The sequence below is a fragment of the Echinops telfairi genome, unplaced genomic scaffold (genome assembly GCF_000313985.2).
Source record: "Echinops telfairi isolate 266 unplaced genomic scaffold, ASM31398v2 ScPeMD7_5592;HRSCAF=6446, whole genome shotgun sequence".
Taxonomy (NCBI): domain Eukaryota; kingdom Metazoa; phylum Chordata; class Mammalia; order Afrosoricida; family Tenrecidae; genus Echinops; species Echinops telfairi.
In genome coordinates, this window is record NW_022109491.1 from 30681396 (window position 1) to 30707270 (window position 25875).

At 51.8% G+C, this 25875-nt stretch overlaps 1 protein-coding gene across 2 annotated transcripts in view; it reads right to left on the reverse strand.

The window, feature by feature from the left end:
- Nucleotides 1-4730: 4730 nt before the first annotated feature.
- The window catches only part of RASSF2 (Ras association domain family member 2), a 47459-nt gene continuing 26314 nt past the window's right edge, over nt 4731-25875 (reverse strand). For both annotated transcript variants that reach the window (XM_045295450.1, XM_004697852.3), the window contains exons 3-12: nt 24589-24679; nt 21750-21825; nt 19608-19759; nt 16398-16486; nt 13876-14036; nt 13674-13775; nt 11793-11844; nt 11130-11251; nt 9095-9192; nt 4731-8295 (exon numbers count right to left, since the gene is read on the reverse strand). In XM_045295450.1, coding sequence (XP_045151385.1) covers nt 8226-8295; nt 9095-9192; nt 11130-11251; nt 11793-11844; nt 13674-13775; nt 13876-14036; nt 16398-16486; nt 19608-19759; nt 21750-21825; nt 24589-24647 — 981 coding nt within the window. In that variant the 5' untranslated portion in view covers nt 24648-24679 and the 3' untranslated portion in view covers nt 4731-8225. The remainder of the gene's footprint in view (nt 8296-9094; nt 9193-11129; nt 11252-11792; nt 11845-13673; nt 13776-13875; nt 14037-16397; nt 16487-19607; nt 19760-21749; nt 21826-24588; nt 24680-25875) is intronic.

Here is a 25875-nt window from a genome sequence, read left to right on the forward strand (position 1 = left end):
TAGGACACGTCACCGAGCAGGGTATTTATACCCGGGGTTTTAGGAGCTTGGGGTCTTCCGCAGCTGACTTCGGGCTCAGAAGCAGCGTCAATAAACTTCGCAGATTGCATCTACCAGAAGGGTCCTGACCATTCTTGTCTCGGTCCGTGCTGCACCGTATCATCCGCGCGCCACATCACACTGCTCTGCTTTCAGCTTCTTGGACCTGGAAGTTCTCTCTACTAAGAACTGGATCTATCTGCGACACCAGACCCCTTTAGAGCAGGGATGTTACTCTGAGTGCTAAGGTGCACTTGACCCAAGCCGTGGTGCTTTCAGTTGCCTCACATGCATGTGAGAGTTGACCATGGAATAAGGAAGACTGACGAAGAACTGATTCGTTTGAATCATGGTGCTGGCAAAGAATACTGAAAGTACCATGGACTGCCAAAAGGAGAAACAGATCTGTCTTGGGAAAAGGGCATCCAGAATGCCCCTTAGAGGCCATTAGGACTTTCTCTCGTGGTCTTTGGACATGTCAGGAGAGACCAGTCCCTGGAGTCAGACATCATGCTTAGTGAAGTGGAGGGGCAGAGAAAAAGAGGAAGGCCCTGGATCGACACAGTGGCTGCAACAATGGGCTTAAACACAAGAACAATTGTGAAGACGGTGCAGGCTCGGGCAGTATTTCGTTCTGTGTCCGTAAGGTTCACCAGGCGTTGGAACCAGCTCAATGGCACTAAGAACATATAGATAATGTTGTTGTGAGCGGCGCTTTAGGGGGTCCTGTCTCTGAGGTGCACGCACGCATACACACACACACACACACACACACACACACACACACACACACACGAATCCATGCCTGTGGGGATTGCATCCCAGCTGCAGAGAGGGCCACCCCTCACAACAGGGATTTTCAACCAGGGCTTCAAACCAGTCAGTACCTGCTGACAGGAATCCCTGTCTTTCTGGCCCAGATACACGGATCAGAACCCACAGTTAACAAGATTCCCATTCTTCTGATGCCTAAGAATCACGGGGTGGGGGGACAGGGGGGGAGGCGCACTAGAGGAATCTTCTTATGTGGATTCCGATTTAGTGCATCTGAAGTGGAAATACAACTTCCCAGCAGGGAGTCCACTGGAGTGAACTGTTTTGAACTCTACTTGTTGGTTTCTTGTGAATGAGTCAAAGACGATCATTTTATTGTTTCACAGTTCATTCTTTTTGCTTATACAATGCAAGAGCTTCAGGTCAATCTCTTTTAATTGATAGTTTGAGTTTTTTAGTTTGTTTTTTGTTATCATTTTATTGGGGGCTCTAAGAGATGTCATAGCATTCCATAATTCAAATAGTTCAAGCACGATTGTACAATGGCTACTACAATTAGTTTCAAAACATTTTCTTTCTTCTTGAACGCTTTGATATCAGCTGCCCTTTATCCCCTCTCTCCCCCACACTTCCCACAGGAACCCTGGCTGTTATTGTTATATATATATAATATTCTATTCTATATATATATTTTCACCTACCACTCTGTTATTCACTCTCTTCGAGTGGAGTTATACAGTTGTCGTCATAGCTATCAGGGCCCCCTTCCTTCCCTCCCCTCCCCCCACCATTGTCTCCCCATATTCTCAGGGAATCTTCACTCCCGTTGCTATTTCTGAAGGATCATCCATCCTGGCATTCCTGCATCAAACAATCTTACTTTTACACCTGAACACACGTAGGTCTAACAGTACTTATGAGGTGAAGCATAAGCGATAATAGTAAGGGGAGGAAATGGTAAAGGACCAGAGGATAGTTATGAGTTTCTTCAATGCTTTAGCGCAGCCTGAATTCCCCATCCCCCAACGCAGCTCCTCTGAGGGCCTGTCCATCGTCATCTCATGATCACACAGGCTGGTGTGCTTCTTCCATGTGGGCTGTGTTGCTTCCCAGCTCAATGGCTGCTTGTTTGACTACAAGCCTTTAAGATCCCAGACACTATATTTTTTAATAGCCAGGCACCATCAGCTTTTGTCACCACATTTGCTTATGCACCTATTTGTCTTCAGTGTTCGTGTCAGGAAGGTGAGTATCATAGAGTGTCACATTATTAGAACAAACCGTTCCTGTGCTGAGGTGAGATTTTAGTAGAGTCCATTGCCTTCCTAATTAAATTTACATATATGTACATGTAGAGACAAATACACCTATATTTATATAATGATAGATCTATATATTTGCTTTCTTCTTTCCTCTGGCCCCACTATTATGCCTTTACATCGTTCACCTCTCAGTAATTCCTCTCACTTTTCGAGTGATCTAACCTGACCGGGAACACTACACCTTCCTCACTGTCAATTTAATAACCCTTATTGTTCCCCTGTCCCTGTCATTATTGGCTCTCCATTCCCCTCCCTCAGCCTCCTCCCCTCCCATGTCCCCCGGAACCGATGGTCCCATCGCTGTCTCCATGGGGTTGCTTGTCCTGCTTATTTTCTATAAATTGACACCAAAAAGAGAAAGACCATATAAATAGTTCCACGTCTAACTGATATCCTGACCCAGAGTAGAAGGATTTCTCTCTGCTAAGGAGCAGGCAAGACCTGTTATAATTCCTCAGCCCAATCCCCTTTTCTTCCAGTGTCCCATATCCAGGGACCCGTTTACCTCAGCTTTCAGTGTCTAATAGGCGCACAACCTGCAGGTCCCTATGGCTCTTCCTACGGTCAGGGATGAAGTGATCTTGTGCCCCACCCCAACAGTGCCCTGTTACACCTTTGGACTTTCCGTGTGGCCCCTAGTGTGTAACCCTGCAAGCAGTTCAGGGTGAGGGGCCAAGTGCCGCCCGGAGTCAGAAGTCTACAATGGGGATTCCTCGGGGACCTCGAGGTCTCACTCCCATCGCTGGTCTGTGGCACTCTCTCCTTGTTTGCGCCCGTGTGGGCATCAGGCCGGCGGCTCTCCCTGAACTGTGTCTTCAGGGCTGTCCTCTATAGCACTGTCATCTAGGGACAGGGCATCACGTGATGAGCTGAGGCCAACGCTGTGGTCATCTTTGGGAATAAGCTGCTCCGTGCATCAACAACACCCTCAAGGTTTGGCAGTCCAGAATGAGGTCTACTCTTGGTCTCCCTTTCCTGTGAAGACTTAAACAATGCCTTCCCCTTGGGTGGATTGGTGCCCTGGTCCCCCATTGCCATCTTTTTTCTTCCCCCATCCCTCTGTGTGCCTTAAAGGCATCTGAGAGTAGTGGAAAATATGCCTTTCAGCACAGGATATATATATATACCACACACACACAGTACATACTCAAGTATAAGCAGACCCGAATATCAGCCAGGGCACCTAATTTTACAGAAAAAAAACTGTATGAAAAATGTGCTGAAAAACTCGGCTTGTACACAAGTGTGTGTGTGTGTATATATATATGTATATATATATATAAATTTTGTTTGTTTGGTGTATGTATCTTCAGGATTGGTCTGGCTTGTGCCAGAGAATCTGATCCTCAGCCTAAGAGCTGTATACTGTGAGCTTTCTCCCTCACACTCATTCTGCTGCTCTGCAGCCAAGCATGCTGACTGTGGCACCCCTAGGAAGGCTGAACAATAGAATCCATTTCTGCAAATACGTCCATTACTTTTAGGTTGACTGCTAAGCCTTTCACGTTGGACTCAAGATTTTGTACAGCACCTCCCATCTGACCAGTCACTATCTCCTTGTGTTTCTCAAAGTCGTACCCAGACACCTTGAAGACATCACTACTGTCCATTAGCGAGACGCAGGCATTCCTCGGCTGTGTCTAAGGTTGGCAGCCAGCTGCTACCTCTCTGGACCGGTCTGTCAGTGTGTCGTACTGTGAGGGCTTGCTTGTTCCTGTTAGACTGGAAGCCGTGCCACTGGCTCTCAAATACCAGATGGGGTTCTCATGGTGGACCGGTTTTAGCAGAGCTTTTAGACTGCGACAGACTAGGGAGAAAGAACACACAGCCCACTTCTGAAGGATTAGACATTTTTTTAGAACTGCCTCTTAAAAATTGCATTGTCAATTCTGACCCATAGCAACCCTGCAGTCAGCAATTCAAAACCACCAGCCGTGGGTTGGAAGAAAGATGAGGCCGTCTACTCTTGTCATGATTTGTAGTCTTGGAAACCCCCATGGGCAGTTCTATTCTGTCCTATAGGGTTGCCTTGAGTCGCAGGGATTAGTCACTAAAGTGAGTATCAGTGAAACTATTGAGGTGAGCCAAGCTGCTGCAAAAGACCTGGTCAGCCCGTTAAAGAGGCAAGATGTCACTCTGAAGACTAAGGTGCTTACGCATGTGAGCGCACGACATCAAACAAGGAAGACTGGAGAAGAATGGGTGCATCGGCATGATGCTGTTGCCGAGCGATACTGAATATAAACAAATGTGTCTTGGAAGAAGTGGAGGCAGGATGTTCCTGGAAGTGAGAATGGCAAGACTCTGTCTCACATCCTATGGGCACGTCATCAGCAGTCAGTCCCCGTCACACTTGTAGAGGGTCATTGAAAAGGAAGAAGGCCCTCAATGAGATACATTCACACACACACACACACACACACACAAATGAGGAGCTGATACCAAGGGCTCAAGCAGAAAGCAAATGTTTTGAGAATGATGATGGCAACAAACGTGCAAATGTGCTTGACACATGGATGTATGTATGTATTGTGCTAAGAGCTATACGAGCCCCCATACATACACAAATACATCCACACACACCCACAGAGGAACTTCTCTTTGAAAAGTGCTTTATTTCAGTTACATCTAAGACATGTGCATGACAACATAAAATTATTACAAAAATGTATGGCTCCCTACTGAGACCTCGTCAAATTGTGGTAAGATGCCTAAACGCATCCGTTTAGATTAAGTTCAGACCCAAACATGGAACCAGGTCGTGTACCATTGATGGAAGGCAAGCGACGGTTAACAGAAGAACCCTTGGCAGAGTTATCCTGATGGGGGAATGCTCCTGGGACACTAGGCATTCATTACATCCGGAAACCATCTGCCCGGGAAACGTGTCTACCTGCGGTGAGCTTTCGGGGACCCTCCAAGCGCAAATGGAAGGCATTTTCCTTCACAGCTCGGCCCTCTCTTACACCTGGCTGAAACACAAGAAGCGCCTCCATCGCCCATGATAGGACGACCGCTTTCAATTACATCTGAACGAATATTTTTATCCCCACCTCTCCAGGAGACAAGCCTCCGCTCATCTGACTCAAGGAAGGCTTCCGCATGCGAGGGCATGCCGAATTTGTGCTCTTTGATTGCTCACTAAGCTACCTCCCCCCTCCCCGACCCCCATTCACTTCATAGTGCTCCCATTAATGTGATCACCGTGACCATGACCTTGGGCTTAACTCCACCGCCTCCCCGGGGAGTCTGAGCCCTTTCCCAGGCTGGTGGGCTCAGGCGCTCCATCACTTGATCACAAGCCTTGTAACAGAAGCTTCTGGAAGAAGCCAACCAGGTGAGGCCAGTCTGCTTTCACGGGTCAGGGAAAGCCCTGCACGTTGGCCTTTTGTTCTCCCAGCTGCAGATCCACTGCGCACAAGGACATAAAGCCGCACGGAGCCGCCGCGGCGCCACGTGACACCAGGGAGAAAATCAATCCGCTCCACGTGGAGGCGAAGCGTGTGGCTTTCCTCCACCACTGCTTCAAAGAACTCACCTCCCAAACTGCTCATTAGGGTGCTAGGTACACGTGAGAGCCCACCTCTAAGCAGGGCCCGGTCCACACGGGAGTGGCCTGCAGTTGGCACACCTGGCATCACGGGGCACTTTCATATTTCACACTCTCCAGGCGCTAGTGCAAACGAAAGAGAGCGTGTACGAGCCAGACATGGATGTCCAATAAAAGTCTGCGGTTAGCCATTTACTTTCCTCCAGTCTCCCCGCCCCGCCACTCAGAGATAAATTACCGGGACAGGCAAAGGCCTGGCCAGTTCAGGGTACAAGTCACCTGGAGAGATTTCTTTTTTTCCCCCAAATCTTTTTCTGAAATGCAGAACGCAGGAGCTGGATGGGCATTCATCACCCTGCCCTTTGCCTCCTGTACCCTGCAGCCATCCTCCATGCCGCCGTGTGTGTGTGTGTGTGTGTGTGTGTGTGTGTGTGTGTGTTCTTAGTTTTGTGCATTTGGCAGGAGCCCACTTGGGGCCCTGAGTACGAGCCAGCACCTCTGTGCTTCCTCTCCTGCCCCACAGGGGTGGGCATGCCATTCCTGGGGAGGTGGGAGACCAGGAATAAAGTCCCGGCAGGATGTTCAAGTCAACCAGGAGATTTCACCTATGAGCTTTCCCCAGAGGCCAAGGTGAAGGTCACCAGGGAGAGCAAGAGGGTGTCCAGGACAGGAGAGCAATCCTTTAAAGCCCCGCCCACCAGGGGCACCCCTTCCCTCAGCTTCACAGCCCTCCACACCCCCCTGAAGACGTGAGGGAAGCGAGGAGTGCCCTGTGCCACCTGTTGCGGGAGCTGCTGGCCCGGCAGGGTTGGCCTCCACAGCCAGGCCCCTCCCCCAAGTCTCTCTCTGACCTTCCTCCAACTCTCTCAGCCACATGGGCCATGGCTCTGTGGCAATGCCCCGATCTGGGCCAGAGTCTGGTCATGGCTGATACACTGAGGCGGGAGCCAACCTGGATTTGTAAATACGGGAGTGCCAGGGCAGTAGCCAGAATCGGAACAGTGACAGGTCAGGGCTGTGGAGAGGGACAAGGTCACATTTTTCTTACCACGTCCAAGAGTCTGTTTCCAGGCATGGCCTCTCCATCTCCCAGCCCCACCAAGCCATCCTGCGGATCGATGTGGTAATCACCCCGATTCTCAAAGCAGCCATCTTCCAGGGCTGTCTGCCCTCTTCCTCCCTCACACCTTAACGGGGACGGAAGGTCCAAGAGCACCCGCTGTGTCCACTCAGGACGAGTCCTCACTGTCCCAGCACAGAGGGTGGGCCACAAAGAACCCGGGGGCTGGGAAGAATCAAGCCTTGACTTCAAACATGGCCCAGCTCCAGGGCAGAAGACCCCAGAGCAGTGGATCTCCACCTTCCCTTTCACACCTCATGTGGTGGTGACCCCCAACCATAACATTATTTTCACTGAGACTTCATCACTGTCGTTCTTCAGAATCCGGTAACCCCTGTGAAAGGGGTCATCCCACAGGTTGGGAACTGCTGCCCTAGAGGATGAAAGGATGGGCTGGGTTGTAGGCACTGGTCAGTTCTGCCATGCGCGCCCACACTTCCCTTCAGCCCCTAGGAAGGGACTTGGGAAATTCCTGGCCACTGCTTCACAGCAAGGCTAGGTTCCGGCCATGCTACACCGTCGGTGTCACGGGCAAACCAGCTGAGTTCTGACTTCAGGAGGCCTTCCCATGTGCTTGAAGAAATGCCAAAGTAATGGGACTGGTGGCCTGAACAGGCACAGAGACGTGTCCGGGTGCCCTCCTGTCTCCCAGGGGCGGCCCGGAGGACACAGTGGAAGCAGCTTCTTCTCTCTAGGCATGCACCTAAACGGTTCCAGACAGTGTTGTCATTTAAACCCGAGGAGGTTCCAGTGTGAGAAGCTGTGGGCTTACTGCATCGACCGCACTGATGGTTTAGCTTTTCCTGGGCTTAACCTGCGCCAAGGGCGTGGGCTGTGACTTACACTCTCCCAAGGACCTCACATTCACCGAGTCTTCTAGGGACGCAGGAAGAATCTCTGCTAGCATGTCAATAGTCCAGTTGGTGAGAGACCCCACCGCAGCGTGCCGAACCCCCAAACACAGACAGAACTGTGTGGCTGCTGCCTGGCATTTGCAGGGAGAAAATGCTTCAGTCTAAAACCCCTCAGGTCTTTCTGAGCAGCCACATCCACCAGCCTTGTGGTGCTGGCGCTGGCCACTTGGAATGTCATTACAGGTGAAAGATGTTAAGTAGTCAAGTCTGTGTGTAAGTAAAACACACACACACACACACACACACACACACACACACACACACACACACTCTCCTTCCCAGAACATAAAGCAAAATCTCTGTGAGTGAAAGGAGATCGGGGATCCAAGGATGGGGGCTTGTCTACTGACTGCTCCATCCCGCTCCAGGCACCACTGGGATGCACGGAGGTGGCAGGAGAAGTTTGCATCTGGAGTTCTCCGTGGCAAGATGACTCCCAGCCTCCTGTGGGGCTCCTCAGGTGTGCAATGGTTCCTGGGGCACTGGGACCCCCTTGTTCTCACGGCTCAGATAGTTTCTAGGGTCTCGGCGATCTCCTCCAGCCTCTGGCGAATCATGTGTCGGAGCACGGTGTACCTGGGGACAAAGCAATGGCTGGCTGTGACTTTCCAATCTGAGAGAAAGGTCCACAGCTGTTTCAAAGGGAAGGCGGTCGTCTGAGGAGAGGGTTTTAGAGGGAGGTAGCTCAGACCACTTTCCCCTGCTGACACACTCTCCTGAAAGCCCTGGGTCCTCCCACTGGCTCTTGGTTACCACTCCATGCCCTCACCCCTTCAGGCAAGAAGTGGTAAGCCCATCAGTCTGTACCGAGGCCTAAGGACGACACTGTCCCTATGGTTCCCTAAAATCCTCTATCAAAGGCTCCTCCAAGGACCTTTATTTGAATGGGCACCTGTTTCCTGCTGACAGGAGACTGAAAATAACCCTGGAGAAACCAAAATAAAGCCCCCTTTCTTGTGTCTGAATCGAGGCGTAAAAGACGTTGCAAACCAGCACTATCTCTGTTTTGAACAATCCCTGGTGCTGCGGTGGGACAGGCCTCGGGCTGCTAACCGTCTGTGGAGACTGGCGCTCTGCGGGGTTGCCGTGGGCCGGACTCGGCTTGGTGACCATGGAGGCCGTCTTGGTTTCAGAAGGCCGCATGAAGGGTGAGAAATCAGAAACCTGCCCATCTCCCATCTAAGTGAGAAGCGGACAGGAAAAGCAAGGCGGCCACCACACTCCGTCTCACGTCCTTACTCAGGTTTGACAACGGGCAGCTCCTCAAAGATGGCCCCTAAGACTCAAGCCCCCTCACCAGCCCGACAGAGTCCCCGGAAGGCATGTGCGCTGCCGTCCCAGGAGAAACCCAGCCAGCCCCTGAGACCACACTTACTTGCGCATGAGCTTCTTGACTTCTCGATCTTCCTCCTCCTGGAGCTTCTGAATGAAGCTTTTAAGGACAGGCATCTCGAACTTTATGTACTGGGCCACCTGGGGAGGGAGGAGAAGTCTGGGTGCATGCACCGCCTCCCAGCACTTCTGCCAAGCCCTTTCTCACACACAACGGCACAAAACTTTGGGGAATCTATTTCCCCTACTAATCCGTGTGTGTGTGTGTGTGTGTGTGTGTGTGTGTGTGTGTGTGTGTGTGTTAAGGGCAGGAGCCTAGCAAGCCTCATTCTTCTCAAGTCTCCATGAAGATCACTTCATTCGCATACCACCCCCATATCGCCTCCTTTTCCATCTTACATCCCCAGGCCTCTCCATTCAGTGATGTGGAAGAAGACCAGAACCTGTGATCTTTAATCCTCCTCACTGCTCCCCTCTAAGGGAATCTGGGGAGCCAGGAGGTCAGAATAATAAACCATGTCTCAGGTATCTAATGGGAAGACAAACGTGAATTTGCTTTTGAGAGGCTGTAGGGGTGGATCCCAGGTGAACTATACCCCAACAGCTGCCCCGCACCAGGATGCTCACCCTGCTCTATCAACTCCTCTCCATCGAAGGCTATTCCCCTACCCTGTTGACATTGCGCTGGGCCATTAGTTTGCTTTGGCCAATGGGCTGTGTGTGGGCATGACCGACACCGATGCCCTGCAAATGAGCTTGCATGGTTTGCTGTGGTTTCTTGCCATCAACCACCTACCATGAGAAGCATGTCCTCATCGGGCAACCATTTACATCTGGGTCTGGAAATAAGAGTCACCATGCAGATGTGAACCCAACTCGTAGCCAAAAGCAGAGCCACTGCCCATGGAAATATGAATAAAAAAGAAATGCTTTATACTGTAAAAAGCAAGCCACCACTAATCTGTCAGTGTGTCGTGCTATGGTGGCTTGCATGATGCTGTGAGGCCAGAAGCTATGTCGTCGGTATTTCAAATACCACCAGGGCCCATCAAAGGAGTAAGCATGTTCTGACAGACCTTCCAGACTAAGAACAGACTACAAAGACGGAAGGCTGTCCACTTCTGAGTGATTAGCCACTGACAACCTAACAAACAGCAGTTGAGCACGGTCAAATATACTGAAAACCTTACAGATAGCAAGCAGTTCCATGTTGTCATATCGTGCTGGGAGATGAGTCCCTCGGGTCGGAACGCACTCAAAATAAGACTTAGGAAGAGCCGCCGTCTCAAAGTAGAGTCGACCATAATTATATGGACAGAGTTAAGTCTTTGGGACCTTCGTTTATTGATGGGGCATGACTCAAAATGGGAAGAAATCTATCAATAATCATAATACAGAATGTGCAAAGTATCTAAGACTCCTGGAACCAAAAACGGAAGGGCACCTATAAAGATCAATTTCACAGGTTGCAGGCTGAAGTGCACTGGTATTGTGCACTACTGGCCACGGCCATTATGGCTTGGAGAAAACCGGGTGTTGAGGAATGGCTGCTGAACAGGAGCATGGAATTACTCAGCCTCACAAAGAAATGAAGTCCTGGTGCCCGGTAGAACAATGACAAACCTTGAAAATGTTAGCAGAGAGAAATAAGCCACTCACAGAAGGGCAAAACGAGTTCTCCACGCTGAAACCAAAGATCATTAGAGGAATCATTTCATCAAAGACAGTGAGCAACTAGGGTTGAGTAACTAGAAGAAGGTGGCCGATGAATTACCCATGTAGAAATGGCATGGTTCTTGACTTGGTGAACGCTTGTATTTTTATGGTGGTTAAAAAATTTTTAAAAAGGTGGGGAGGGGTTATGGTCCTTGAGCAACAAAACAGTTACTGTATATGCTCCTGTATAAGCCGAGTTTTTCAGCACATTTTTAATGCAGTTTTGGGGGTAAAATTAGGTGCTTCGACTGATATTTGGGTAGGCTTATACTCGAGGATATACGGTATGCCCCAAGTTGCTGGAAATCCAACCAACTACCCAGCCTCCAGAAGGCAGACCTCGCGACCCAAAGGGGACTCACGTCATAGGTGACTTCCTCCACCTGGTCCTTCTCCATGAGGAACACTCTGGACACCTGCTCACAGGGGCCCTGGAGGACCCGGGCGATCAGCGGGTAGTCGGTGTGCTTCAGCTTCTGCTTCTCTGAAACCACACACACACACACACACACACACACACACACACACACGCACACCTGAGTGTCACCTGGGGCCCCTCTCACCTCGAGCAATGGTTAACTCCCACCCAGCCCAACAGGGCGGCCATGAAAACCAGGAGACTGATTTGTGGATCAATGAACCAACGTGGTTCTTGAAATGTGGCTGCTTTCTCTCTCCCCATCCCACCCCCCTCTCTCTCCCACACATACCACATTAAGCCAACAACCAGGGAGCAGGTGCTGCTATGGTGGGCGTGGGGGTGGGAGGTGCCTTTATCTGTCCCTCAAGAAAACCCCAGCTCCTCTACAAAGAATCAGTCAGGTTCAGGTTCGGGATTAGGATGACTGACCATCGATGGGACCCCCAGTAGCTGCATCCCGCAAGCCCCAGGAAGCCTGGGAGGCAAAGGCCGTTGGGAAGTCTCCCAAACCCACATAACAAGCAAATGAGGCTGCGGTATTTCCTTAACTCTCTATTTTGAGGTAATTACAAGTCTGGAAGTACACCGTGTCCTTTGGACTCACCACCGCTGGTATGGACGACGTACAAAGCAAATTCCTCCGGTGAATTCTCGATCTGAATTGGGAGCACAAGATCCTTGTTGAAAGCGGGCCTGCGTGCATCCTGACCAGAGACCATTCTCCCTTCTCTAAGAAGACCGCAACGCAAATAGGTTCTAGGCTCTCTTGGGAGCTCTTATGGGGAGCTCTAGTGGTGTACAGGGTTACAAGCTGGGCTGCTAACCACAAGGGCAGTAGTTTGAAACCGCCAGCTCCTCCGTGGAAGAAGGATGAGGTTTTCTACTCCAGTAAAGTGTTACCATCTCAGAAACCCACAGGGGCAATTCTACCCTGTCCTACAGGGTCACTAGGAGTTAGGACAGAACTCGATGGCAGTGAGTATGGAGTTGAAGTTAGAGAGTTCTCAGTAGTGAGGAGGGGCCGAGGCAGGCTAACTGTATCGCCAACAATAGATGATAATGGCTCACGTGTTGCAACTGGGAGGCACAGTCCAACATACGTGTTTTAATCCATGTAATAAAACATGTTCTCTGTTTGGGGTGAGCAAACAGAAGCACTTGGAGATTAAGGGACAAAAACCTTCATCCAAATAGTAGATGATAGAGCAAGGATTTGAACCCTTGGTCCAATCTATCAATAATCATAATACAGAATGTGCAAAGTATCTAAGTATCTAAGACTCCTGGAACCAAAAACGGAAGGGCACCTATAAAGATCAATTTCACAGGTTGCAGGCTGAAGTCTACGCTTTTAGGCCATTAGGCTACATGGGCACGCATTAAAAACAGAAATGCGTGGTTCCCCATAGAATTAGAAGGGGCATGGCAAAAAATAAAAAATAAAAACAAATAGCATAAGCTCCCTGCCATTGAATCAATTCTGAACCATGGAGCCCTTAGAGGGACAGGGTAGAACTGCCCTGTTTCTAAGCCTGCAATTCTTTATGGGGCTAGGAAGCCTCACTTTTCAACAGAGCTTTAAAACTACCCATGCACTAAAAGGCATTGGTTTTTTGGTTTTGGTTTTTTCATAGTGAATTTGGGTGAAGGTTTATAAAGAGGAGCATCCGTTTTTCATTCAATGATGTATATACATGCTGATTCAGTTTACCCATTTCAATCCCCTCACCCCATCATCGCTTACGCTAGTGTTCTTGGTGTCCATGCCTTCCTCTTTCCTAACCCTCTGTCCTGAGTACACAAGACCCTAGCCCACCACACCCAGATCTGGGTCAGCCCCTCCCGGGCTGTAGCAGGGTTGGAAGACGAGGCATCTACATCCATCTATTTAAATAGCATTTTCCAAAGTGGGTTCCCCAAGTGTTTTGCAGAAGTTAATGTGGGAGCCCCCCTCCCTCTTCCAGCCCCGGGAGCTTCTCTTGTTCGTTCCTGCCTCCTAGTAACCCCATGCATGCCAGGCTGAACTGCCCCATAGGGCTTTCACAGCTGGGACCTTGCAGAAACGCACACAGGCCTGCCTATCTTCTGAGGCACCTGTGGGTGGGCTCGAATCACCAACCCTTTGGCTGGTAATCAAGCACTTGTGTCTTTGGCACAAGCATTTTGCCACCCAGGGACTCCTAGGAATCCTTAAGTGCCCAAGAACTTAAGACTTTAGTGAACCTCAGAAGTCTGGTTAACGAAGGTGCCCTGGCCTTGCCCTCAGGGGTTCTGGGTTGGCAGGTCTAGGGCCGAGCTTGAGAATCTGCTTTTCTGAGAGGGTGCCAGATGAGGTCGATGGTGTGGGTCTGGGGCCCAACCTTCTGCAGGACGGATCTCAACAAACCAACCCTGTCCCTGACACTGTACACCCTCCCTGCGTGCCCCAGTGGGAGCCCCACAGCACGCAGGCTGTTGACCAGCTGCCAACCCCACAGGGACTTGCCTTAAATTTGTTGAGCAGCAGCTTCAGGACCTGCGGGGTGGTCATGGTGCTATTGATGCGGACGTTGGTGACAGAGCCATAGGCCGGTGTGAAGACCGATGTCTGTCAACAGAGGAGTCCAGCTCAGACGGGAGCATGGAAGAAGGGGGTGCTCAAATGTGGGAGCCCAGCTGCCCAGGAAGGAGCCTCCTCTCCACTGTACCTTATGGTTGTAGAAATGGCCGTTGATGGAGAAGCGGTGGCGTCTGATTCGGCGCTGGTCGCTGGGGGTCCTCACGTTCCCGCGGCGACGCACCCCAACATCACTCCGAGTGCGCATCAGCTGGGGGGTGTCTTCCTGCAGGGGCTTCAGGCCTCTGGCCTCTGGGAGGAAAGAAGAGGGGATGGAGCCCTGGAATGTGGCAGCCTTGCACTTGGCCACCTCTCTGTGGGCAGAGCCATGGCACCCACACCCAGCCCAAGTCGGTAGTGCCCTCTGCAAGGGAGGCTGGGAAACGGTGGCAGGACCCTGCTTCCCATGACATTTGGCTTTTCCTGAGCTGGCTTTGCCTGAAAACACAATAATCTGTGAAAGCACGTTGGCCTTAAAAGCTGCAGGCAGCTGGACCTGCTGGGGCAGGACTTCCGTGTTGATTTCGACCCTGGGTCTCCAAAGACCCCGTAAGAGGAAGGGAGATCTCTGGTGGGGAGAGTAGTGGAGTCCACGGTCATGAGGCCGGGCAAGGACAAGCCAGCTGGGTCAAATTGGCCAAGATGGCTAACAAATGCTAACTGCTGCATACCTGGTGCCCTGCACACAGCTGGACCTGGACTCCTGCCATCGTACACACCTAGAGCTTCAATGCACTCCTGGCTAGTGGAGGGTCTGAGAGGCACAGATCTGGAAACCCGGCATGTCCACCTCTGCTTAACTCCACTCTCTCACCATTGGCTCAATGTCTGTATCTCTATCTACATATAAAAAACAGTATTGCGGAGGAGAAAACTACAGTGTAACCTTTACTGAGAGGTGGGTACCGGCAAGGAGGTTAAAAGCCCAGACTTCAGAGCCAGGTTCCCAGGTTTGAATCTCAGCTCCGTCATCGTCAGATCGCCGTACCACTCTGTGCCTCAGTTTGCTCATGCGTAAAAGGAGGAGGATGACGGCACCCACCTCATACGATTTTTAGGCAGGGTTTCCAGCAGTTCATACATGGAAAGCTCTAGAACAGTGCCTGGCCCAAACCGGCGCCGTCTAAGGGCCTGCTGCTATTAGAAGGAAGTGGCAAGGGCAAATGGGGGTGGCTTCTCAGACAATTAATGGCCAGAGCCTCAGATGAGCAATTCCACTTGAAAGACTCTGAAGACCCTAAGGCATCATCAGAACAAAAATCTTACCATAGTGAATGATGGGGGAGTGCGGAGTGGAGACCCAAAGCCCATGAGCAGGCCACTAGAGATCCCCTTGCAGAGGGGTCTCGGGGAGGAGACGAGCCAGTCAGGGTGCGATGTAGCAACGATGAAAAATACAACTTTCCTCTAGTTCCTAAATGTTTCCTCCCCGCTCCCACTACCATGACTCGAATTCGACCTTGCAAGTCTGGCTAGACCAGAGGAGGCACACTGGTACAGATAGGAACTGAAAATACAGGGAATCCAGGGCAGATGAGCCCTACAGGACCAGTGGTGTGAGTGGTGAAACAGGGAGGGTAGAGGGAGAGTGGGTAGGAAAGAGGGAACCGATTATAAGGAATTATATGTGACCTCCTCCCTGGGGGATGGACAACCGAAAAGTGGGTGAAGGGAGACGTCGGACAGGGCAAGATAGGACAAAATACCAATTTATAAACTATCAAGGGCTCATGAGGGAGGGGGGAGGGGAGGGTGGGGAAAAATGAGGACCTAATGTCGGGGGTTTAAGTGGAGAGAAAAATGTTTTGAGAATGATGTACAAATGTGCTTTACACAATTGATGTGTGTATGGATTGCGATAACAGTTGTATGAGCCCCTAATAAAATGTTTTAAAAAATAAAAATAAAAAAAGAGTTGTACAGGCCCCTAATAAAATTATTAAAAATGTTTTTTTAATTAAAAAAAGTCATACTTAGTGGACCAGTAGAGACTAGAGGAACTATTATCCTGGGATAACTTTGAACAAGGAATTGAAGCCACTTCCAGAAGTCACCTTGCAGCCACCTAATGAAATAGCTTTTTAAATAACTAACATCACCCGCGAGCACTGTGCTTCTTAACTTATCCACTATGGGAGACCAAACGGTCAACCTTGACCCTGAAATCAGAGATGAGAGGCTAAGGAAGGGCAGGAACAAGAATGGGCCTGCCAAGACACTGTGAACACGTGACCAATTTCATAGAAGAGTTTATAAAAATGGCTCAATGGAAAACTAATTTGTTCTGTCAACTTTTACCTAGAACACAATAAAATATTATTTTTCTTAAAACAAGAAGGAAAATGATGTGTTGGTGTGTATTTGCTGCGGGTATCTTGGGAAGAAGGAGGCACCCTGCTCACGTCTGGAGAGAAAAAGCCCAGTGATGAGTGGGTGAGGTGGGAGAATATGACCATTTTCCTTGTAATACTTTAAAAAATTTGAACCGCATGACATGTGTTTTCTTTTTCAGAAGTTAAATTCTATTTCGCAACACTTAACACATCTGTCTTCCCAACCCCCTACTCCCACAGCACCCCCGTCCCATAGCCTCCTCCCCCGCAGCCCATCTACCTGTGGGGCTCAGCATCTGGTCACTCTCGGGCGGCCCGTCCACATCTGAAACCTGGATGCTTGGCATGTTGAGGGGCTTCGGGATGGTGCTGGGGACAGAAAACGACCCGTCAGGAGGCCAGCTCAGCCCCTGCAGGGACACAGCTGCCCCCTTCACTCCAAAGCACATGGCCTGTGCCCGGGCCAGTGACAGGCGATGGAGGATGGGGTGGCTGGACTGAGCATCCCATTGTGCTGGCCCGGTTCCCAGGCTGAGCGCGAAGGGTGGAGTGTGGCGGGCTCTGGAGAGAGAAAAACGTTCTTTTCCAGCATCTGGGATGACACGAGCACCCAATTCATCGAGCCCGAGACGGAGACTCCCCAAGAACAACACCCTCGTGTTGCCTGGGCTGACTTTCTAAGCACGTATGAGTTCTGTGGGTTAGAAGGAAAAGCCCCATCATGGCCATTTACTTCTCGGCACAGGATTCCAGTTCAGTTCCATTTCTTTCAGAGCAACAGTGCTTCTGGCATCGAGAGGCCAAGTGGAAGTACTGGGTGGGCTGCTCTAGGGCGGGCAGCGTGGGAAGGCTACTGATGAGAGTGTTCTCGGAGGCACAGGGGCAGAGCCCTCAGGCAGGCGGAGAGAGGACCACAAGGAGGCAGTTGGAGTGGGGACCACACACACTTCCCCCAAACCGAACAGAACCATGGGGAAGCTCTACGAAACACACGCATGGTCCGCAGAGGTGGTGGCCAGACAGGAAGACACGTGTGTGATCCATGAAGACCACCCTGTAGTGAGACGCCTGTCAGTTTTCCGGGCTGCAGGGGATTGTCTGTTGCTGTGATGATGGAAGCTGCGTGTTCCTCTGGCTCTGGAATCGCAGCCTGGGGGACGGGTCTCTGACAGAGCTTCCAGTCTAAGGCAGGCTTGGAAGAAAAGCCAGTGAGCTCACTTGCCACACTTCTGAAAATTAGCCAGTGAAAACCGTACGGTCACGACAGACGTGTGCTTCGTGTTTGCTTTGGACACATCCTCAAAAGGGTGGGCATCGTGCTCACGGTGGGGAGACACAGGGCCGGCCAGGCCAGGGGATATGGGTTGAGCTGTGTCCTCCAAAAATACGTGTTGTAAACTGAACCTCTGTGCCCATGATTATTATTCCATTCCAAGAGTGGGCCGTCTTTGTGCTGCTCACGAGAGAGGATTCAGTGTAAGCCGTGTCTTGAGGCCAGCTCTTACAAAATATAAAGACAGCAGGTTAACGGGTGCCAGGGATGAAGATTCACTCTGATGCTCAGGGGGACCAGGACCTTCCTCCAGAACTGACAGGGAAGGAAAGGCTTTCCCTAGAGTCCAGACTGCTAGCCTACTAACCGAGGAGAAAATAAACGTGCGTGTGTGACCGTCACCCACTTACGGTGCTTCTGCTATAACACACTGCCATCGAGTTGGACCGGGCAGAACTGCGCCCTGTGAATTTCCCAGACTGTAACTGTTTACGGGACCAGTGGTTTCAAACTGCTGCCCTTGCGGGTCACGGTTCAAGGCATCACCACCATGCAGTCCATGGCTGAGCCAGATGGATTGGCCCTAGAGCCTCGTGGAGGGACTCGGGTGTTGGTGCTTGGGAGGATGACGCAGGAGCTGGCAGTGTTTCACTCTGTCCGCGAGGTCCTCGTGAGTCCCAGTGGACTCACCAGCCGCAGGCAGGGACAAGTGATGAGAAGAGCGAGTGTTTGCTGCAACACTGTCGAGAGAAGCCTCGTGTCACCTGGGTGACACTTCTGAGAAGACAGGTGGGTACTCCTCTTACTGCAGGAGCTGAGCCTTGGGGCAGACCTGGTCAGACCCTCTCAAGCACAAGGATCGCTGTCACCGAGAAGCCCTCCCCGCTCCCTCCTTCAAAGCCGAAGCAGGAACAGTGCGGCGCAGAAATGCGGGCATCCGTTCACTTTGTGGCAGCTGCAACCAGGGATGAAATTACTGGCCAGGCCTGAAACTCTGAGTCTTCGAGCATGTGGACGTTTCCAGAGCCAACAGACACCAGGGCCGGGGGGAGAAGCCCCTGTGCCGTGTGAAGGACGCCTTGACAGGCCGCCTGGCAAAGGGCATAAGGTCGGATGGAATTTTAAAAATGTTTTCAACTCATGTGGGGAACAGAATGTAACCTGGGCTGGGGCGGAGCCATGAAATGGATCTGGTTCCTTTGGACGGCGGAAGGCGAAGCGAAGTGTGAAATCCAGCAAATGAAATGAAATCAAAGACCCCCTGACCCCAGAGCCCAGCCAGCGGCCAGCGGTCTGGGCAAGAGCCGTTTTCCTCCTGCAGTTGCTGTGGACAGAAACCAGATCAGCTCCGGGGCTTGGCCACACGGCAGCCTTCTCTCCACATGTGGGAGCGCGATTTGGCTGTGGGAGTTTAACGCAGCGTCCGGCCGGGCCAAGCACAGAGAGCTTGGCTCTCATTTAAAATAGCAAAAGCAGCCCTGCGGTTTTGGCTGAGGGCTGCACTCCCTCCACCGGGGTCCTGGCCCGAAGACAGTCGGTATCAGCATGTTTTAGGTTTTGGTTGGTCCTACACACGGACGCCCCAGAAAGACAGAACTGAGGGTGTGCCTTCTAGACATGCTCCGTGGCTGCCTTGGGTCGAGAAGGAAGGGTTGATTCCCACAGCCATTCCAGTGGGGGGTGGGGGGCAGAGGAGGGCCTGGTCCAAGCGTGACCTGCCCAGAGCAGACCCCTGGCTGACCTAGGCTTCTTTTTCCTCTCCAAGGTGCCCCAAACCAAGGAGAGCTCTGGTCAGAACATGTCCAGAGGGGAGCCATGTTATAAAGAGCCAGTTCTACAAGTGCCGCAGGAGGGTGAAAGCCGAGGGACTGAGAGTCCTCGGAGAGATCCCCAGGCTGGGGTTAGCTGGCCCTTAGCAACCATCCTGAGACTCCAGAATTTTCCATGAGGTGGGGTACTCGGCTCACCCAGGCTTTGGCACTTCCCCTCCCTGACTCAGCCTCTCCCCCCACCCCACACAGTGTCTCTCAGTCAGAGACTGGAGGCACACAGCTCTCTGCCCTTGGCTCCTCATTCCAAGCCCAAATCAGGTAGCAGTGGAGGCGGTGGGGCGACAGAGCCAGCCTGGGGGGGCTGGCTGGAAGAAGTGTTGATCAGCTTGAGAGCACACAGAAACCCCTCCCCTCCCCAGGGATCCCTAGACACCCCCTCACTCACCCCTGTGCCCCCAAGTTGCAGCCGGAGTGCCAGGAAGAGGAGGAGGGTGGGGGGCGGATGCGCTCATTGTCATCCTGCATCTGCAGACGGATGGGCCGGCACAGCCCCCAGGAGATGTTCAGCAGCCCCTCGACGATGAACTCATCTTCCTCCTGCCCACAAAGCAGGGGGCCCCCGTGAATCCACAGCCTCCCACAGCCCGGCACCTGGCTGTGGGCAACGGACAGCAAACTGGATGCGCCCTAGCTGGGCAGCCTGAGCTACGCTCACGGGGGCTGGGGAGAGAGGGGGGTCATCAAGTTCCTACCCCAGCTCTGACACTGACTCTGCCTGTTTCTTTTGTTGTCTTGAAATTAAAATTTACTTGTGTGAATTTAAAAAAAGATTTTTCTATGCAAACACCTTAAAAGAAAAAAAAAAGCAGAACCTATCTTCTTGAAAAAGTCAGACTCACCTTTGCCTACAGAATTGAGAGAACTCTTGAATGAGCTAAGGCCCCTCCCATACTGTGGCAAGTGTCATTAGTTGGGTAGGCGTGGTCATCTCACCCATCCACTGCGGGCAGATTCAAAGCAGGACTTCCCCCATGGTGACTGTGCAAGGCACTAGCTCCTCTAGCGGATCAGTGGGTGCTTCTGAGAGGTGTTAGGAGTGTGATCATAGCTGAGAGATGCTGGGCTCACCATCACAAATAAGGTTTCTTTACCGCAGGACTTCCCTGAGCCTCTAAGAAACTAACGGGCTGTCTTAGGATCCGCCAAGGGGTGAATGAATCCTGCAAGAGCTGCCAAATTCATACTCAAGGGGTTGTTGACTAACACGAAATCCTTCCAAGGTCACTTACAGGTTCTATCCTAAAGAAGCGGATCCCCTGTAGGACCAGACAGACCCTTTTGTCCATGGAGTATACCGACTCGTCTGTGGTGCACACCCCAGGAAAGGGGTTTAAGAACTTCAGTCTGCTCATGACCCAGCTTCTAATTAACAGACTCTTTGACAGCAGAGCCTTTCTGAACCCACGCTGTAGGGGCAGGGCTCACAGGTCAGACTGAGCCATGGTCACACCCTCAAAATAAGTTCAATGGGTGAAGATGACCACTGTCCAAATCAGTAACTATCCAGCGTCCTAGCATCATCCCGGTTGTGGGAGAAATCAGGGCAGGAGAGGGACAGAGTGACTTTAGGATACTTTGGGGCCTTGGGGGGCAAAGACATGATTTATTGGCAGACTTTTCTGCAGTCTCTCAGCTTGACAGTGTTTGTGTCATCACTTCATGACACAAATGTCGGGCAGATTATAGCCCAAAACAGGACTGGACTAAGTGGATCAAGGGCAATAAAGCAGGCTACTGCATCCCAAACACTATCCCCAGCCAGCCTGCCTTGGGTTGAAATGCCACCATTTGATATCCATTTCCATGGATGAAATCGCCATGGCTTGGTGACCTGAAATGTGCTCTTGGAAAGGTCCTGCACGTGCTTTCTTATCAGTGGAGAACACAGGAGTATAGATGACTCCACCAGGCTCCTTGCTAACTCGCCACCTATCTGATAACAGGCGCTTCAGAAATGGATACAAGAGGAGTAAGCTTAGCTTCTGGATGGGGGCTGGGGGAGAAAGACAGATGGGGGACAAAGGGAACTCCAACGAGGGCAGCTGGGAAGGAGGCCACAGTGCGGGGAAGAACCCAGTTCCCACCTCAGAGCTTACAGAACCGGGCCAGGTGAGTGTATCGGTACACCTGAGGCCGGGGGTGCAAAAACAGAGGCCTGGGCAAGGTGTCTGGGTCTCCCAGGACGAGGACAGCCTGCCTGAGAGCTATCGGTAAGGGCTGTTCCAAGAGAGCTTCTCTTTGGGGAACCCCCACCTCCGAGGCAAGAACTGGCCCATCCACACAGCCACTTATCTCTGGACCAGAAATACTCGTGGTTTGTAGAATGAAACTTGGCCTGAGGTGCGCTTCCACAGAACCCCAGAAACTCCCTCTTCCCATCCTAAATGAGAGACCACTCCTGGCGAGAGGAAGGCTGGGGTATCTTGGGACCTCAGGGCACCCTCCGGTCCGGGACATCTGAAGACAGGGCATGGTTGGTCCAGCAAACAAGAAGCTACACAGACTGCCCTGCCTGGGCACCCCTTACCTCGCGGTGTCGCAGCTGCAAATTCTGTCCTTCATAGTACAAGTTGTAGGTCTTGAGGTGAAGCAGGAGCTCATTCCTTAGGGGAGAGAAACAAGCCGGGTCACATTCTTGGCTGAAGCCACTTATACTGCAGTTGGGGTCTCTCTTTTCTCCAATCAGTCTCTAGTCACCCCTTTAGGTGCTTGTGGTGAACGTATGTGTGGACACCACCAGCACCCCATGACCGACTTCCCTGGGTCAAGAGTAACCACCATTCCGGAACAGGCAAAGCTTGAGAAAACTCTAGAAAACGAAGGCAGGTATCACTGGCTGAAAGGGCTGGCACCTTGATAAGACCTCCCCAGCCCCAAGGTACACAAACAGGGATGTGAAGAAGTCACACGCCTAGAGGCAATCACGCAACCCAAAGCGCTGGCTCCCCTCCCTCACACAAGCTCTGAGTTCCCCCAAGCCCACTGCCATCAAGTGGACCCCGGCTCGTAGTGACTCGATATAGGATTTGCACAGAGGTAAACCTTTCCGGGAGCAGAAAGTCTCATTTTCCCCCTCAGAGCGGCCAAAGGGTTGGAACCCCCAACACTCAACCGACAGCCCCACAAGGGCTCCATCATGCCGAGTTAGGGGAAAAATACTATTACAGGCCTTTCTCAGACTTAGACATGTCCAGGATTTTCCCAAGGTTCAAAAAGGTCAGGTCTGGGCCCCATCTACTTCTGCCTCATACATGTGGCATCATCGTGGTTTCAAAAAAAACCCCCCAAAACCTGGCAAATTCCCATCCACTGCGGTATGGATAAACAGAGAGAGAGGGCCACACAAAGGAGCCCGGCCTGGTGGTGTCCTGGGTTAGGAGTTGGGCTGCTAATCACACAGCCAGCGGTTTGGGCTCACCAGCCTCTCCACTGGGCAAAGATGAGGCTTTCTGCACCCGTAAAGAAAGACAGCCCCGGACACCACACAGGGGCAGTTCTGTCCATCGGTCACTGTGAGTCAGAGTGGACTCGATGGCAGTGAAGTGGGTCCTTTCACAGTCACACAGAAAGGAGCCCTGGAGACAGACTGCTCATGGGAAGGTGTGCAGGGCAGAGACGTGACAGTCTGCTTCCACCAACAGCCTCGCAAGTCCTATGGGGCCGTCCCCTCTGCCCTGCAGGGTCCCTGTGAGTGAGCTGGAATCCCTTTGACGGGAACGAGTTTGGTTTGGGCGTCGTCGTGCAAAGGAACATGACACCGTGATGGGACGCTGCATGAACGGCACAGGACATCAACGGACCCAGAAGGGATCGTGCGGACGGAAAGAAGCCAGACGAAAAGGGCACACGCCGCATGATGGCATTTGCAGAACGACTGGAACTCGGAGGGCAGAATGCAGTTCACGGCAGGGGTAACGACTACAAGTGGGCACGAGGGGGTTGCGGGGCTTAGCAACAGTCTACTGTATACCTACACGCTGGGTGCACGGGTGCGTGAGTGAGTGAGCCTAGAGGAAAAACGCACCATTGGGCCTGGAAGGCTGGCTTCAGGCGTCCTTCGCTTGCCCTGCGTGGCCAGCGGGGGACACAGCCCTCGAGGAGATGGCAGAGATGAGCTTCAAACCCTCAGTTCTCAGATAGTCCCACACAGACCCGAGGCGACTCCCACCAGCCTTATCTAACTGCGCAAGCTGTTGCAGTCCCCGAGCTTCTGGAAACTGTGGGGCCAGAGCAGACAGCTGCGGAGGTCATCCTCTGCGTGGGTCTGTTCGCAGGCCAGAGGCAACCAAGTTCAGTCCCTCTGACCGCCGCCCTTCAACAGGGAGAATTTAGGCCAAGGCAGGCCAACCCAGCGGACTTGGCATTCCAAGGATCACCACCTGATAAGCTCAACCCAGATCAACGGGAGGAACTTCACCGGCGCTGACATGAATTAGTGAAAACCCTGCCTTTCAAATAACTGAGCACAAAAGCTGCCTGGTACTGCGGAGCACATAAATCCGAAACGGGGATGTAGACTGGCGTGGGGAAATTCTTCAGTGAAGCACTACGATTGCTCGGTCTCTCACATACAGTAACACTGTCCTCCTGTTCAGCAGGGAGCCCTGGTAGTACAGGGGGTCAGCGGTTCAAAACCATTAGCTGCTCCTGGGGAGAAAGATGAGGCTCTCTAGTCCTGTAAAGAGTTCACTGTCTCAGAAACCCACAGGGGCAGTTCCACGCTGTGTTACTCAGTGGCTCTGAGTCAGAAATGACTCAGTGGCAGTGAGTTTGCTTTGGTGTTGTTCAGAAGACACATTTTAGCCAGAAATATAGCAGTGCAGGGACACATCACCCAGCCCAGCCGGGACTTCCCTAGGAGACTTTACAGACAGGACATTAGCAACCACAATCCACCACCTCTTCCAAGAACCCCTCCAGGACCCCTCCTCTAACAAAATCCCTCAAGTGAGGAATATTGAATCCCCTTCATCAATCCCCTCTCTGTGGCCAGGCTCTGGAAGCTAGTTCTGTCTGTCACTGTGCCTTGCTGATAGAGTGCCCCGGGAGCGTAGTGGGCTATGAGCTGGGCTGCTAACAGCAAGGTCAGCAGTTCAAAACCACCAGCTGCTTCAAGGAAGAAAGATGAGGCTTTCTACTTGCATACAGTCTTGGGAACCCATGGGGTCACTGTGGGTCAGAATCGACTCGATGAAAGTGAAAGTTTGGGCTTGTTTGTTTGTTTGGTGGCTTGCTGATACTCTCAGCAGGCCAAACTCATCTGTTCAGCTTCTCCTGCACATGGGGACCCCAGGTCTCTGATGTATAGAAATGGCACCTGTCCCCACTCCCATCCACCACAATGGGGGGAAAGCAAAAGTCCTTACTTGGAAATGTATTTATCTTGTCCACACGGAACCAGGGATGCCTGGCAACTGTAGTCCATGCTTCCTCTCTCTTTTCATCCGAAGGAGCGGCCTATGTTTTAAAGAAGACAGACGTTAGCATCAAGTTATATTCATACGAATGAGGCCGAACAAGGACAAAGGGGCAGGGGAGGAGGGGAGGACACAGAATCAGGCGACCCAGTTCTCTGCCTCTCCCTGCTCCACACTCGTGCCATCCACACTGACCCGGGCTACTGAGACGACTACCTCCTGGCCTCTATCTCCGCTACGTGCACCGCCTCTGAGAGCAAACCGAGCCGAGGGTAGAGGGTAACCAAAGACCGCCTATGACCACCAGGGCAGAGCGAGGACAAGAACTGGGCGAATGGCAGCACCTAAGCCGGACTTCTGAGTGCTCCTCCGGGGAACGGGCCTGCCCCCCAGAGAATGGAGACGAGGCTGACAGGGACGGGCTCCAGTTCAGTCCTGAGCACACCAAACGCAGCCACACAGGATGAGCACAGCAGATCCACTGGATCTGGATCACCGTGCAAACATGATCATGCGCACTCGCGTCACCGGCCTGGTGAATAATGATGCACTATGTGCCGGCCTGCTAACTGCCGGTCAATCATTCTCAACCACCAACTGCTCCTTGGGATGACCCTTCCATTCTGGAAACACCAGGCCAGCAGTTCAAAACCACCAGCCACTCCTCAGGAGAAAGACAGGGCTTTCTATCTCCCATAAAGAGATATGGTCTTGGAAACTCACAGGGGCAGTTCTACCCTGTCCTGTAGGGTCTCTATGAGTCAGCATCGCCTTGATGACAGTGAGTGGAGTTTATGAAAAGCCCAGCTACAAAATTATGTAAAGAAAATGAGCCCAATTTTGTTTAAAATATGAGTGCAAATGTAGCTAACATATCTAAGTGTATACTCTCCCTGCCTCCCCTCCCCTCCTAAAAAAACCCCACCCAGCTCACGGGACCCTGTGCGCCACACAGAACTGCTCCGTGTGGTTTTCCCAGCTGTGATCTTGACAGAAGCAAATCAGCAGGGCTTTCTTCCACGAGGCTGCTGGGCGGACTCGAACTGCGAACTTTTAGGAAAGCACTTGATTGCATACCGTTTTCGACATCCATTGTGTGCACCCAATCCCAACAACTGCTCCCTGGGGGAAATCTGAGGCTGCCTGCTCCCGTACTCTGTACAGAGTCCCTACGAGTCAGCAGCTAATCGATGGCGGGGGTTCGGTCTATCTGCACAGCTCTCTCCAGTGATAATT